Source organism: Capricornis sumatraensis, chromosome 3 (genome assembly GCF_032405125.1).
Source record: "Capricornis sumatraensis isolate serow.1 chromosome 3, serow.2, whole genome shotgun sequence".
Lineage (NCBI taxonomy): Eukaryota > Metazoa > Chordata > Mammalia > Artiodactyla > Bovidae > Capricornis > Capricornis sumatraensis.
The window spans coordinates 139,731,138-139,744,787 of record NC_091071.1 but is presented as its reverse complement, the minus strand read 5'-3'; the positions used below and the strand labels follow the sequence as shown (position 1 = coordinate 139,744,787).

Genomic DNA, 13,650 nt, shown 5'->3' with positions numbered 1-13,650 from the left:
GGGAAGCCCCGTACTCTAAAGCAGCATTTCCTATATATTTAAGAACATCACTTTACTTAAGGAAAACTCAAGTTCTGATGCCTGAGAACAGGAATTTTTAACAAGCTGCCAGATGAGACTGATGCTGCTGGTCCATGGGCCACACTTCAAGTAGTAAGTGCCTAGAGAGAAAACAGCAAGTTATTCAAGACTCAGGGAAATTGGGGGCAGGGAGAGCAGAGAAACATCTCCAGACCTACTCACTAACCATCCTCCTCCCAAGATCAGGCAGAGCAAATTTTTTTATCTGATTTTAATATCACACTTTAAGGAAATTTTTTATTTCAAATAATAATTCTGCTGCAAAACAAATCTTCTAGGCAACTGCATTACAGAAAATAGTCAGCCTTTAAAGTGATAGACTTGCAAACCTAATTTTAAATTAAATGTCATAGGGCAAATTAGTGTATGTGCACAAAGAAACTGGTGGATTGACATGAAGTTTGCACGAAGAAACTGGTGGATTGACATGAAGTTTGCTTGTTCCTGGAGACTTGGTTTACAGTTGCAAAGCAAACCTTAAGTTTTGACTGATACTTCAGTGAGACAATTTTGCATTTCCTATTTCCTGTCTGAAAAGAAATGGCTCATCATTTTTTCATACTGCTTCCCTTGGGCTCCATGGATCTGTAAGTCTGTATTAAGCATTGGTCTGTTACACCTTTCTTGGTAGTGATGAGGTAAAGGTGAATTAAGACAAAGTCTCATGATCTCCTAATACCACTGTTTTTCTGTTTGGCCATGCTGAACAATTCTTTTTTTTTTGCCGAACAATTCTAACCCTCCTTTTTCCACACCCCCATAATCAAAAAGACCCCACACTGAATCTTTCTGAACAACATCTCCGATGTCTGTTTGATTCCATTTTTATGGCCACCAACTCAACTGAAGTCTTATTCAATTATGTATGTGCACCATACACTATTTTCTTAACTGTTTGCCTAATATGTCTCTCCTCCAACTGTCTCATTCTAATCTATCCTTTGAGACTAATCTTCATGTTAGGAAAAACACACTGACTGAAACCGCCCACCCTGGCCAGGCACCATGGTAACCATTTGCATGAGTTATTTTACGAAAGGAGGTCCTAGTAAGGAACACAAAACTAACAAGCCACCCACAAGCCTAAGAATTTGGGAAAGGTCAAAAGGAGACACGATGTGTCCTACCATCTCCCAAAATCCTTCTCTCTGGCAACCATTTTGGCTGAGCAGTGTGTAGGCCACACCAGTAAGGACCCTGAGTTAGAGTGATTGGCCAAAGACAACCCAGAAACTAATCCCATCACCATAAAACCTGAGACTGTGAGCCACTCAGCAGAGCAGTTCTCCTGTGTTCCTTTCCCTTACTGCTCTCCACCTGGGCTGCGGCTGCTGCTAAGTCACTTCAGTCATGTCCCGACTTTGTGCGACCCCATAGACAGCAGCCCACCAGGCTCCCCCGTCCCTGGGATTCTCCAGGCAAGAACACTGGAGTGGGTTGCCATTTCCTTCTCCAATGCGTGAAAGTGAAAAGTGAAAGTGAAGTCGCTCAGTCGTGTCCAACTCTTAGCAACCCCATGGACGGCAGCCTACCAGGGTCCTCCGTCCATGGGACTTGCCAGGCAAGAGGACTGGAGTGGGGTGCCATCGCCTTCTCCCTTCCACCTGGGCACCTTCCCCAAAAAAGTCTCTTGCTTTGTCGGCTCCTGTATCTCACTGGACAATTCATTTCCGAGTGTTAGACAAGAGCCCACTCTCAGGTCCTGGAAGGGGTTCCGCTTTCTGTAACATTTACACATGTGTTTAATTACTCTCTTTGTGCAAAAATAGGGGGACTACCTGCAGTCTATAGGGATAATAGCTAAACTCTTATCCAGTGCTCAGGGCCTTCAACAAATTGATTCCAACTTGACTTTCCACCTCACTTTCTCAGGATCTTCCACCTAATCAACCAGATTTTGCTGGTGGCAGGGGGTAGGGTGGGGAGGGGGTGGGATTCAACCTCGTGAATACACATTCTTCTTTGCCTCCTCTGTGTTTCTGTGGTTGCTTTTGTACCATTTATGTAAAGAGGGAGGGAGACTTTTTTTTTAATTGGCACCATTTTTAGAGCTGACTTGCACAAATGTATTTTTTTTTAAAGAACAAATTCTCAGAAAAAAACATAAGAGCTCCAGAGGAAAGGAACATGCAGGTAGGAAAGGAGTTAACACATTCAGCATTTAAGCTCTTCGGAGCTTTATTTTTTATTAGTATTATTTTAAATGAATGACTCCTTGGAAAGAAATAAAATTCCTTTTTCAGGGGAGCTAAGAAAAGACTATGCAGTCTTGATTATGGCCGAGTGGAAAACTGTTATGAGTGGCTATTATTTCCACATAAAGTCTTATAATACCAGATATTTCAAAATTTACAAGTCCATAAAGGCTAATCTTTTTTTTACTGTGCCTTCAATAGAGACCAGACTGGAAATGCATATGTTTTCCTGAAGTGAAAGTCTTTTCTGGAACAAGATTCCTCATGATCCAGAATGGTTACATCTTCAAAATAGGAAATATTTCTGTCCATATGATATTGTAATCCCCAGGCATATTCTGAATATTAAATATAGTAATAAAAAAATTATCTCTAGGTTTTTAAAATTGAAGTATAGTTGATTAACATTTGTTTTCATTTCAGGTATATAACACAGTGATTCAGTTATATATTTTTAATATATTATATATATAACACATATGTAATATACATGGGGTTTCCCAGGTGGTGCTAGAGGTAAAGAACCCACCTGGTGCAAGAGACCTGGGTTTAATCCCTGGGTCGAGAAGATCCCCTGGAGGAGGACATGGTAATCCACTCCAGTATTCTTGCCTGAAGAATCCCATGGACAAAGAAGTGTGGAAGGCTGCAGTCCATAGGGTCACACAGAGTTAGACATGACTGAAGTGACTTAGCACATCAGTTCAGTTCAGTTCAGTCATTCAGTTGTGTCCGACTCTTCGCGACCCCATGAATCGTAGCACGCCAGGCCTCCCTGTCCATCACCATCTCCCGGAGTTCACTCAGACTCACGTCAATCGAGTCCGAGATGCCATCCAGCCATCTCATCCTCAGTCGTCCCCTTCTCCTCCTGCCCCCAATCCCTCCCAGCATCAGAGTCTTTTCCAATAAGTCAACTCTTCACATGAGGTGGCCAAAGTACTGGAGCTTCAGCTTTAGCATCATTCCTTCCGAAGAAATCCCAGGGCTGATCACCTTCAGAATGGACTGGTTGGATCTCCTTGCAGTCTAAGGGATTCTCAAGAGTCTTCTCCAACACCACAGTTCAAACGCATCAATTCTTCGGCGCTCAGCCTTCTTCACAGTCCAACTCTCACATCCATACATGACCACAGGAAAAACCATAGCCTTGACTAGGCGGACCTTAGTCGGCAAAGTAATGTCTCTGCTTTTGAATATGCTGTCTAGGTTGGTCATAACTTTTCTTCCAAGGAGTAAGCTTCATAGGCACACATATAATATACATAATGAGTGAAGTCGCTCAGTCGTGTCCTACTCTTTGCAACCCCATGGACTATATAGCCTACCAGGCTCCTCTGTCCATGGCATTTTCCAGGCAAGAGTACTGGAATGGGTTGCCATTTCCTTCTCCAGGGGATCTTCCCGACACAGGGATCAAACCTGAGTCTCCTGTATTGTAGGCAGACGCTTTACCATCTGAGCCACCAGGGAAGTCTTCTTATATACATAATACATATATGTCTATATTATATATATATATATGCTTTTATGAAAAGCCATTTTAGGAAATTAATAAAGTATTATGTTTTGGTAATAATTCCCAAGGAGACTGTCTTATGTTGGGTTCCCTAGAGGTAGACCCAGAAGTGAGGATTCATGTACAAATGGCTTGTTTAGGAGGTACCACCAAGAGGAAGTGACACAGGACAAGGAGAGGTGGAAGCCAAGCAGGGCTGTAACCTCAGAGAAAGGCTTTGGAGGGTCACGTCACCTGTATCCCACAGGCACGCTGGGACGCAAGTGATGCTTTGACATTTTTCCCAACCCACTACAAGGGGCTGGGTTTCATATTATTGGACCCATGTGTTTCTATCCAGGCAGAAGCTGGGAGTTTCTGGTGGTGGGTAGAACTCACAAATGCATCTAAGTTCTCTGTAGCTGCAGTCAAATCACATGCGGTAGCCCAAGGGCAGACAGTGGATAAAGAGTCACAGAGACACATCAAGGACAGAGACAGATGCAGGAGAAGGGACCTGACAGGATCTGGAGGAAGCACTGGCCGGGGCCACTAGACAGTACTTTTAACGTGGTAGAACCTGGAAGTTCCTATCCCCAGAAATTATTTGATCAATCAAGAATGATTAAGAACAGTGTGACCACATGAAGGATGCAGATGTGTTTTCTTGGACCTGTGTGGCCTTGTAAAAATAAAGACATTTGGGCACTTCCCTGGTGGTCCAGTGGCTAAGACTTTGCACTCCCAATGCAGGGGTCTGGGGTTCAATTCTTGATCAGGGAACTAGGTCCCACATATTGCAACAAAGAGTTCACACGCCCAACAAAAAGACTGCTGCATGCTGTAATGAAGATCAAAGATTTTGCATGCTTCAATTAAGATCTGGAACAGCCACATAAATAAATAAAGGTAAAAATTTTTTTAAATAAAAGCAAGGACATTTGATAGAAAAAAAAAAAAAGAATGATGTGACCATAGATATGCTACTTACATTCTCTTCATCTCAGGCTCTTCATGAAATTAATAAAAGTGCCCAACTCAGGATTCTTGTGAGTATTATGCAAAGGAATACACACAAAGGATTCTAATCACTACCTATAGTATCAAATTAATAATTATTAATTTAATTTTTAAAAACTCCTTCATATTTAATATTGTAATTTTATATTCTTGGGCAGTGGGCCTCTCAGTAACATAATAGTATTATACCAGATTCAAATTATATGCAGAAGATAAGAATATTACCAGGCAATATGAAGAATGTATTTTCAGTAACATATCAGAAGATTGGTGAACTGCATAAGAAAAGGAAGGGAAACAGAGCTTGGCTTTACCTAATGTAAGCAAAAATATAACTCATTTTGACACTGAGGTAGAAAAAAGAGCTAGAAGCTTGAATACCATCTGAGTTTATCATTTTGCATCATTTTAAACTCTAAATTCACCTATGAGTCAAGAAGATCTCAATCCTTTCTAGGAATTGCTATGAGAAAAAAAGCATCAACCAGGTGTAATGGAAAGAAAGAAACAGTAAACAAAAAAGCAAAATATTTAAACTTAAGAGTTAGATGTGTGTGCACACTCAGTCCTGTCTGACTCTTTGTGACCCCATGGACTGTAACCTGCCAGTTTCTCCGGTCCATGGAATTTTCTAGGCAATAATACTGGAGTAGATTATCATTTCCTTCTCCAGGGGATCTTTCCAACCCAGGGATCAAACCCATGTCTCCTGCATCTTCTGCACTGGCAGGCAGATTCTTTACCACTCTGCCACCCAGGAAGCCCTGGAAACCAAGGAAACAAATGTAAATATGCTGATGTTCACGCTGTCTCTTATGCTGCATGTGATAACTTCCTGTCTCTGATCAGGGGGTTCATGTTTTCTCACAATCATGAAGCTGAAACCAGCTAACTTCCAAGCTTTAGAATGCGTCTTGTGTGCTCAGTTCCATCAGTCGTATCCGACTCCTTGTGACCCTGTTGCAGGAAGGCTTGCAGTTGTGGGTTTTATGGTGATGGGATTAGTTTCTGCGTTGTCTTTAGCCAATCATTCTGACTCAGAGTCCTTCCTGGTGGTGCACGCCTTGTTCAGCCAAGATGGATGCCAGAGAGAAGGATTCTGGGAGGTGGTCGGACATGAGGTATCTCCTTTTGACCTTTCCGGAACTCTTCCGGTTGGTGGTGGCTTATTAGTTCCGTGTTCCTTAGCAGGACCTCCTGTCATAAAACAACTCATGCAAATGGTTACTATGGTGCTTGGACAGGGTGGGCGGTTTCAGTCAGTGTGCTTCCCCTAACAACCCTAAGGACTGTAGTCCGCCAAGCTCTTCTGTCTGTGGGATTCTCCAGGTAAGAATACTGGAGTGAGTTGCCTTGCCTTCCTCCAGGAGATCTTCCTGATCCAGGTATTGAACCAGTGTCTTTCCTGCATCTCCTGCATTGAAGGTGGATTCTTTACCCACTGAGCCACCTGGGAAGCCCTAGCTTTAAAGTAGGTTAAAATAAAATTTCAGACCCAACAAAGCCTCAGTACAGGCTGCTGCTGCTGCTGCTAAGTCGCTTCAGTCATGTCTGACTCTGTGTGACCCCATAGACAGCAGCCCTCCAGGCTCCTCTGTTCCTAGGATTCTCCAGGCAAGAATACTAGAGTGGGTTGCCATTTCCTTCTCCAATGCATGCATGCATGCATGCTAATTCACTTCAGTCATGTCCAACTCTGTGCAACCCTATGGACAGCAGCCCACCAGGCTCCTCCGTCCATAGGATTCTCTAGGCAAGAATACTGGAGTGGGTTGCCATTTCCTTCTCCAGTACAGGATACTTTCAAAATTGCATTAGTTGCATCAGTTGTGAAGTTTTCCCAAACTATTACCATTTAAGACCAGAAAGTTGAAAACATCCTTGAGAAAGATGAGTGTAGTCATTCATCACTGTTCTAGTCTTGCTTTTAGTATCCTTTCATACAGAGTAGAACACTTTCAGAAGACGTGAAAAACATGTCCTGGCCCTCGGTCTCCCATACCCTCAGAGAGACGTGAAGCCCCTGAGAAAGCTACAATTGCATCTGAAACTTTTGGAAAGATCCCTAGGGGAGGTTTCAGGCAACCTGATGGCTTGCATTTTCATCCATTCCCTACCAGCTTTATTTGGCCATGGACTCAATCTTTAGACATGAATTGAGCTTTGTAGCTCCTAAAGTACTCAGAGGTCCAACTTGTTAACAGACAGCCTTAGAAACAAAAACACAGGCTGTATGAAAGCTAATAAACTGAGTCTCAGGCCTCAGCGCCTCAGGTCTTTTCTAGGATATGGCATTGGTGACCATACTAATTTTCTTCCTTCACATGCTGACCATTGACGAAACCCAACCATTTGCTCCCCGACAATGCCACAATTGCGAAGCGGGCATTTTTATGTAAATAGCTGTTCTCTGATTCATTAAGCCCCACTGCCCCTGACATTTTCCTTTCTGACCCTTATAAGCCACACACTGGCAAAACACAAAAAAATAAGAAGGACAAAGAAAGGCAATAAAAGGGTTACAACCAAGAAGTGTATTGTGACTGTGATCAACAAGGAAATTCAGAAATGGGTGACTGAACACCCAAGGATGCCTTGTCAGTCGGTCACAGCGACAACATTTGTTCAAAGCCTGACAAGTGCTTAGCATCATTTCAAGGGGTCACATAGAGATACATAGGAAATGACAGTCATAGGTGCTACCTGAAGAGCATGTAAAGTGTTATGGACAAGATGGCACCATTAAATGGCTGTGTACCTGGAAACATACAATCTGGCCCTTACTTACCTCTCTACTTACTCTTTATTTCTTTCCTAGCCCCTGCTACAAGCTGCTATGGTTAGTTTATATATTTGTGTTCTTGATTATAATGGCTCTCCAGAAAGGAGATTTGCCTGGTAAGCAATGCTGTCCATTCCACTCAATCTCACCCATTGGAACAGAAATTCTACAAGAACAGGGACCATGTCCACTTTATTCACCATTGTAAACCCAGAGCCTGGCAAAATGTACATTGTAGATTCTCAAAAAAATTTTTTTAATAAGTAAAATATTAAATAAATAAGTAAAACAAGCAACAGCTATAGAGAAATTATATAACTTTATCTTCTGACTGCTGCTACTAACACAGTTACATAAAATTAAGAGTAAACTTGGGTCAAAGGCACAGCAAAATTTTCAAAGAATTTAGATGGGAAAAAGCTTTCCAGACCCTGAGGCAGCTGCCTTGAAACTGACCACAGATCAGTTTCTGTGAGCACAGGCAAGATCAGAGCTTCCTAGACAACCTATAGATGTGTGAACCACTGAATTGTAGAGTGGTACCTGGTAAAGAATCTGCCTGCAATGCAGGAGACCTGGGTTTGATCCCTGGGTTGGGAAGATCCCCTGGAGAAGGGAAAGGCTGCCCACTTCAGTATTCTGGCCTGGAGAATTCCATGGACTATATAGTCCATGGGGTTGCAAAGGGTTTTACCTGACTGAGTGACTTTCAGTTGTAGCATTACTGTACCAATAACTAATATTATACTCTTTTAGAGTAATAAAAATTAATTACAGCAGAACAAACACGAAAATACAAAGCTGATTCATCTTTATTGAAAGTATTTCTAGTTAAATTATTTGATTTCTCCATAGTTGCAAAAGCACCTTTTGGGCAGCCATTTCCATGTCACTGGGGCTGAGCAGGCCTGGGTAGGATGCACTTAGAGAAGAGACATGAAGGACATCAGCAAGCTCAGCACGAGAGCAGTAGATTTTGCCTTTATGGCACTGTTTGTGTACCAGTATTTCTCATATACATCATCCAGGACTGAAAGCACAGCCTCCATGGTTTCCTCACAAGTGGCCTGAATCTGAGTTTCTGGCAGGACAAATCCATAGGTACCATTGTCCCTCAGTTCAAATGTGTATGAAAAGGGGATCCCAATGTCCCGAGCCCAGTCTCTCGAGGATCCTGATGTAGCATCTACAAATACAACATGGAGGCAGAGTTAGAAGTTACCCTGGGAAAAGATAGATTTCTATAGCCATTTAAGGGACTAAAGGTTCAGCCTAGCAAAATCAACTCTTTCATATTAGGATCTATGGACAGCTGCCTTCTTCCTCTCTGTGGTATTTTCTGCTTCTGTCTCCACTTACCATTCCCACAATACCTGGCATTATGCCTAGCACCTAACAGAGGTTTAGTTAAAATTTCTCAGCTGAATCAAAGACAAGACAATTGATATTAGACAGTAAGAGTCAACTGACATATCAAGGACAGAAACAAAATGACCTATAGGACAAATATTAGGAGAATATCATCTTGTTGATTCTTCAGTGCTTGGAGGAGGTGGTAGCTGGGGATTGGGAAAGCAATGCACGGTTCTTTCAACTAAATTGTCTTTAAAAAAAAAAAAAAACTCCAGGCCCCACCTCTTTTGCTTTCTTAGCCTGATGGTCCTCTGGGAACTAAATCAACTGATCAAGGGTCATTGGAAATGGTCTTTCCTGTTAACTCCTGTACCTTCTCATGGCTAGCTTTTATAACTGAAGCCAGAGGGAGTACTGATCTGAGCCAGTGTATTAATTTTTACCCTTAGTTAGCTTGCACCTTATCCCTAGAGAGCACAATTCTGGATTAGTACAGACTGCCTTTTATCCTTGATCATTTTGATTTGTACAACTTCCTGTTGATCCATGGAACGCTTTTATCCTGTCCACCCCACCCCACTCCAAAGTCCACTGATTTCTTTTGTGCCTTAGATACTATTGAAGAAGCAAAAAAAAAAAAAAGATACTTACATAAAATATCTGCACTCGATCCAACTCTATAATTGGTTCCATGCTTTGCTTTCAATGCATTTGCTGCCTTCTGTCCAACTTGGATCTGTAGGTGGGAAATGCAGAGACAGATATCTGGTGTTAAAAATAAATCTAACAATCCAGAGGGTTTGCTATTTTGTCCAAATCCATCCTCTGAGTTCCAGACCATCTTTCTAACTTCCCACTGAACACCTATACCTGGGTCATCTGCTGATACTTCAGACTCAATATACTCAAATCCAGTTTCATCATCTCCTCCACTAATAAGGCTGTTTTGATTTTCATCATTTTGTCTTATCACGAGCCCCATATGTAAATTCCGACAAGCATCTTTGACTCTTCTCTCAAATAATCACCAAGTTGCACGTCTAACATCATCACTCTATTTCAGTTTTATTAACTCTGAAATGGACTATTGTCATCTTCTAATGAATTTTCCTTCCTCTCACTAATCCTTAATCCCAGCTGATCTCCCTGACTTCAGGGTGAAATTTTGTAAAGCAGGACCATGATCATGATCCTGCTGAAAACCCTCACTGACTCTTGGTTGCCCACTGCATTAGGGTACACTGCTCAGTGTAGTTTTCAGATTCTCTACAATAAGGACCTAACCCCACCTTTCCAGCATCATATTTTCTTGATCCCACCCTAGATTATAGTCAAACTCCAGTTCTCCCACAGTTCCCCAGATGTGCCCCATGTCCCTCAGCCTCTCTGCATTTTCTCAAAATACGCCCTGTACCTGGGATGTCTCATTTCTTATCTCTGTTGAAATTCTGCACCACCTCAAAACCTCAAGTGCCAAGTTCTCTGTAGGTCTTTCTTGAGCATCATGACTAGATTATCTCTCCCCCCCTTTTTTTTTCTTACATAGCCCTTTCTTCATACTCCTCTTATTGCTTCCCTCTTATTTATCTTTAAATGTATTTATCTTTCACAAGCTCATAGATTTTCAGAACAGGAAAAGACACCCTTCTCCGTACCTATCACCATGTCCCCTGACTGCACTGGAAACCCTTCAGAACTAGATGATGTCTAAGGTCTCAGCCTTGCTCTCTGAAGACCCTTTCCTGAGATCAGAAACACTAACTGAAGTCTAACTGTATTGGCTGTGTTTACTGACCATGTAATAAATCTCCTTTCATGCCCTACTGACAGCCTAAGTATTCCCCACCCTAGATTCCCTAGTGCTATATTCTAGTCACCTGATGACTCACCTCACTACTTCCCCTTGGGTTCTACACAAGACATCGTGAAAACACCCTTAGCCACCACCTACCTGGATCCACCATTCCTTCATCCCTTAGGGCAGCCAGACTACATTTTCAGGAGCATCAGTTCCCGTACTTCTTCCCTTGACCAGTGACAGATCTTGTTCTAGATTCTGCTTTTGTTTTTTTCCTGCTCCTGTACTGTCCCCCTGAATCCTAATGTGTGACCGTGTGGTGTTCAGGTAAAGTGGATTCAGGCACAGTGACATTCAAAATGAAAAGCACGAGAGGTAATAAGTGGTGGTAGGGTTCCATGCAGCAATGGTAGGACTTAGAACTTCAAATTGAACATATTTGCAAGCTTTTTGCCTCCTCTCCTCTCACTACTGAGTTTTACATTCTCTCTCTCTTCCTGAAAGATTCTACATCTGCCCTAGTTCCTGGTTCCTAGTTCCTGTTTCTGTCTCCAGAACAGATTTGATGGGTAGGAAGGGTTAAATAATTGCAAGGAATAAATCTGGTTTTAATCACTTACCCTGGAAAGAAGTTGTTGTTTTTGTTGTTCAATCGCTAAATCATGTGTGACTCTTTGTGACCCACCAGGCTCCTCTGTCCATGGGATTTCTCAGGCAAGAATAACTGGAGTGGATTGCCATTTCCTTCTCCAGGGGATCTTCCTGACCCAGGGATTGGACACTTGTCTCCTTCATTGGGCAGGCAGGTTCTTTACCCCTGAGCCACCAGAGAAGCCTCTGGAAAGGGGTACAAGAGCTGTCTGCAGAAAGAAGAGGAAATTATAAGAAGGAGAAGAGAGTCAGGGAGGCAATTTTTGGAGAGAAAAATTCCATTAAGGAAATCAGAAAGAAGAGTAGAGAGAAAGGAAGGGTTCAGGGTAGTTGCCGTGAGTGAGTGAAATTAAAACACGCACCCTGGAGAAAGAGTTGCTAAAATTTAGCAGCTCACTCCTTTTTGTAGTTCTTTGGGAGTCTCTGGTAGAGATATGAATTGCTTTTAATTATTCTTAATTCCCATGTGTATCTGTGTTTCTTTGAAAGAAACTCTGCTAACTTGTCCATGTGGGGTCTTAACCGTTATTTGGTTTGCATGAAGCAGCTCCAGGCTACATTTTCTATTCAGATGGGTTCTTGCACTCATTTTTTTATTTCTTGAAACTCACTCCAGACCAAGATTCTTTCTTCTCATGGCCAAACTTAATTTTATATAGTTCCGTCTCCTTAAATCCTGCCTATTGGGTGGGAAAGAGTCTTTTCCAGTTTCCTTTTCTTCATTGACAAAAGAACTTGTGATTTTTTAAATGATTTCACCAGGGATTACAATGGATAAGTAGATAGGAATAGGAAATATAATATCTATGAGAAGCACACAGCTGTGATACTTAGCTTATGAGTTTGGTCCTTTCTGAAAAGATGAAATGATTTCCCTAAATTTCCCTATCTCTAGGGGTCGACCTCCTGATTATTCTTCTGCCTCCTTTCAACACTATACTGCAAGGCCATAGAGAGCCAATTCCTCTGCTGTCCTTCTTCGCAGCCTAAAGTTTCCTTCTAGTCAAAATAATAAAAAATCTCTTTGCTAGTAGTGTGTAATTTACATTGTTAAAGACCTCATGCATGCTTAATAACTTCTTTCCTGGGCCCAGAAAGTTTCCTGTAGGCATATATTCACAGGCAAGCACTCAACAAGATTGATTAAGGCCCTGGCATCTGTGTGGGAGGATGGAGCTTGGAATGGGATACAGGGGTTGATATGGAAAGAGTTCAAATGGAAAGAATGTCAGCATTCGAAACATTAGACTTCTTATAGCTATTCTAATTTCCAGAGAAGTTTCAAATGAGGCTATATATAGTTCTATTTCCCCTACTTAGTGATTGCCAAGTTGTCTATCACGCAGTATAATATTTATCATGATTTATACAAATTTTTCATTTTGTAAATACATAGAGATTAATTACTAGTCTCTGGTGGTTGTAAATATACCAGAAATGGAACACTCCTGGAACAGTTGGTGTGATTCTGTCTTTGTGTGCTCTCTCAAAGCTTACCACTGAGAACCTAAAAACACTGCTAACTAGCTTCAATGAGTTTGACACATGGTGGCAACATTTTCAGTCTTTTTATGGAGAAGTCTTAGTGATGAATGTTATGCTAACTTTTCAACACCTGATACTGTAAGAGACACAGAAGTGAAGCAATCTTTGTCAATTCAATTTTCCAGTCTCTACATAGAGTATTAAGGATTGCCAGTAATTCTCATCTTAGAGTTCCACCTTCCATTAGTGGTAAAGTCAGTACCCACACTGTGGTCAGAGGGTTCTAAGGAGACAGCCCTCAATAGCCCAAGACCCTGTGAACTTTGAATGCAAACCTTGCAACATGGAGATGTAGTATCTGTTTTCCTGGACCAAAAAAGGGAATGAAATTACCTAGAAAAATACTGGGATATATGAGCCTCTTTTTTTCTTATTTGCTGGTAGAAGACCTGTCCCATCAAAGATCTATAATGGCCTGCCTGTGGTGGTTCATTCATATTTGTCATAGAATCTTTTAAGAAGAAATCAAATACCCACAGCGAGATGGTTGGATAGAATCATTGACTCAATGGACATGAGTTTGAGCAAACTCTGGGAGACAGTGAAGCCTGTCGTCTCCATGTTTCTGACAAAGAGTCAGAAACAACCGAGTGACTAAACAACAACAACGGCAAATATCACAGGAACTGGGAGATAAGGAGGGGTCTGGGCTTCTTGACTGAAATCCCTCTTTCACTGCCTTACTGAAGAAATAGAATTTCTGGGGCACAGAATTAAGGAGAATATA

General features: G+C 41.8%; 1 protein-coding gene across 1 annotated transcript in view; it reads right to left on the bottom strand.

The window, feature by feature from the left end:
- Positions 1–8,499: 8,499 nt before the first annotated feature.
- Positions 8,500–13,650, bottom strand: part of CPO (carboxypeptidase O) — a 32,470-nt gene continuing 27,319 nt past the window's right edge. The window contains exons 8-9 of the mRNA XM_068969606.1: positions 9,581–9,665; positions 8,500–8,762 (exon numbers count right to left, since the gene is read on the bottom strand). Of these exons, the coding sequence (XP_068825707.1) occupies positions 8,500–8,762; positions 9,581–9,665 (348 nt within the window). The remainder of the gene's footprint in view (positions 8,763–9,580; positions 9,666–13,650) is intronic.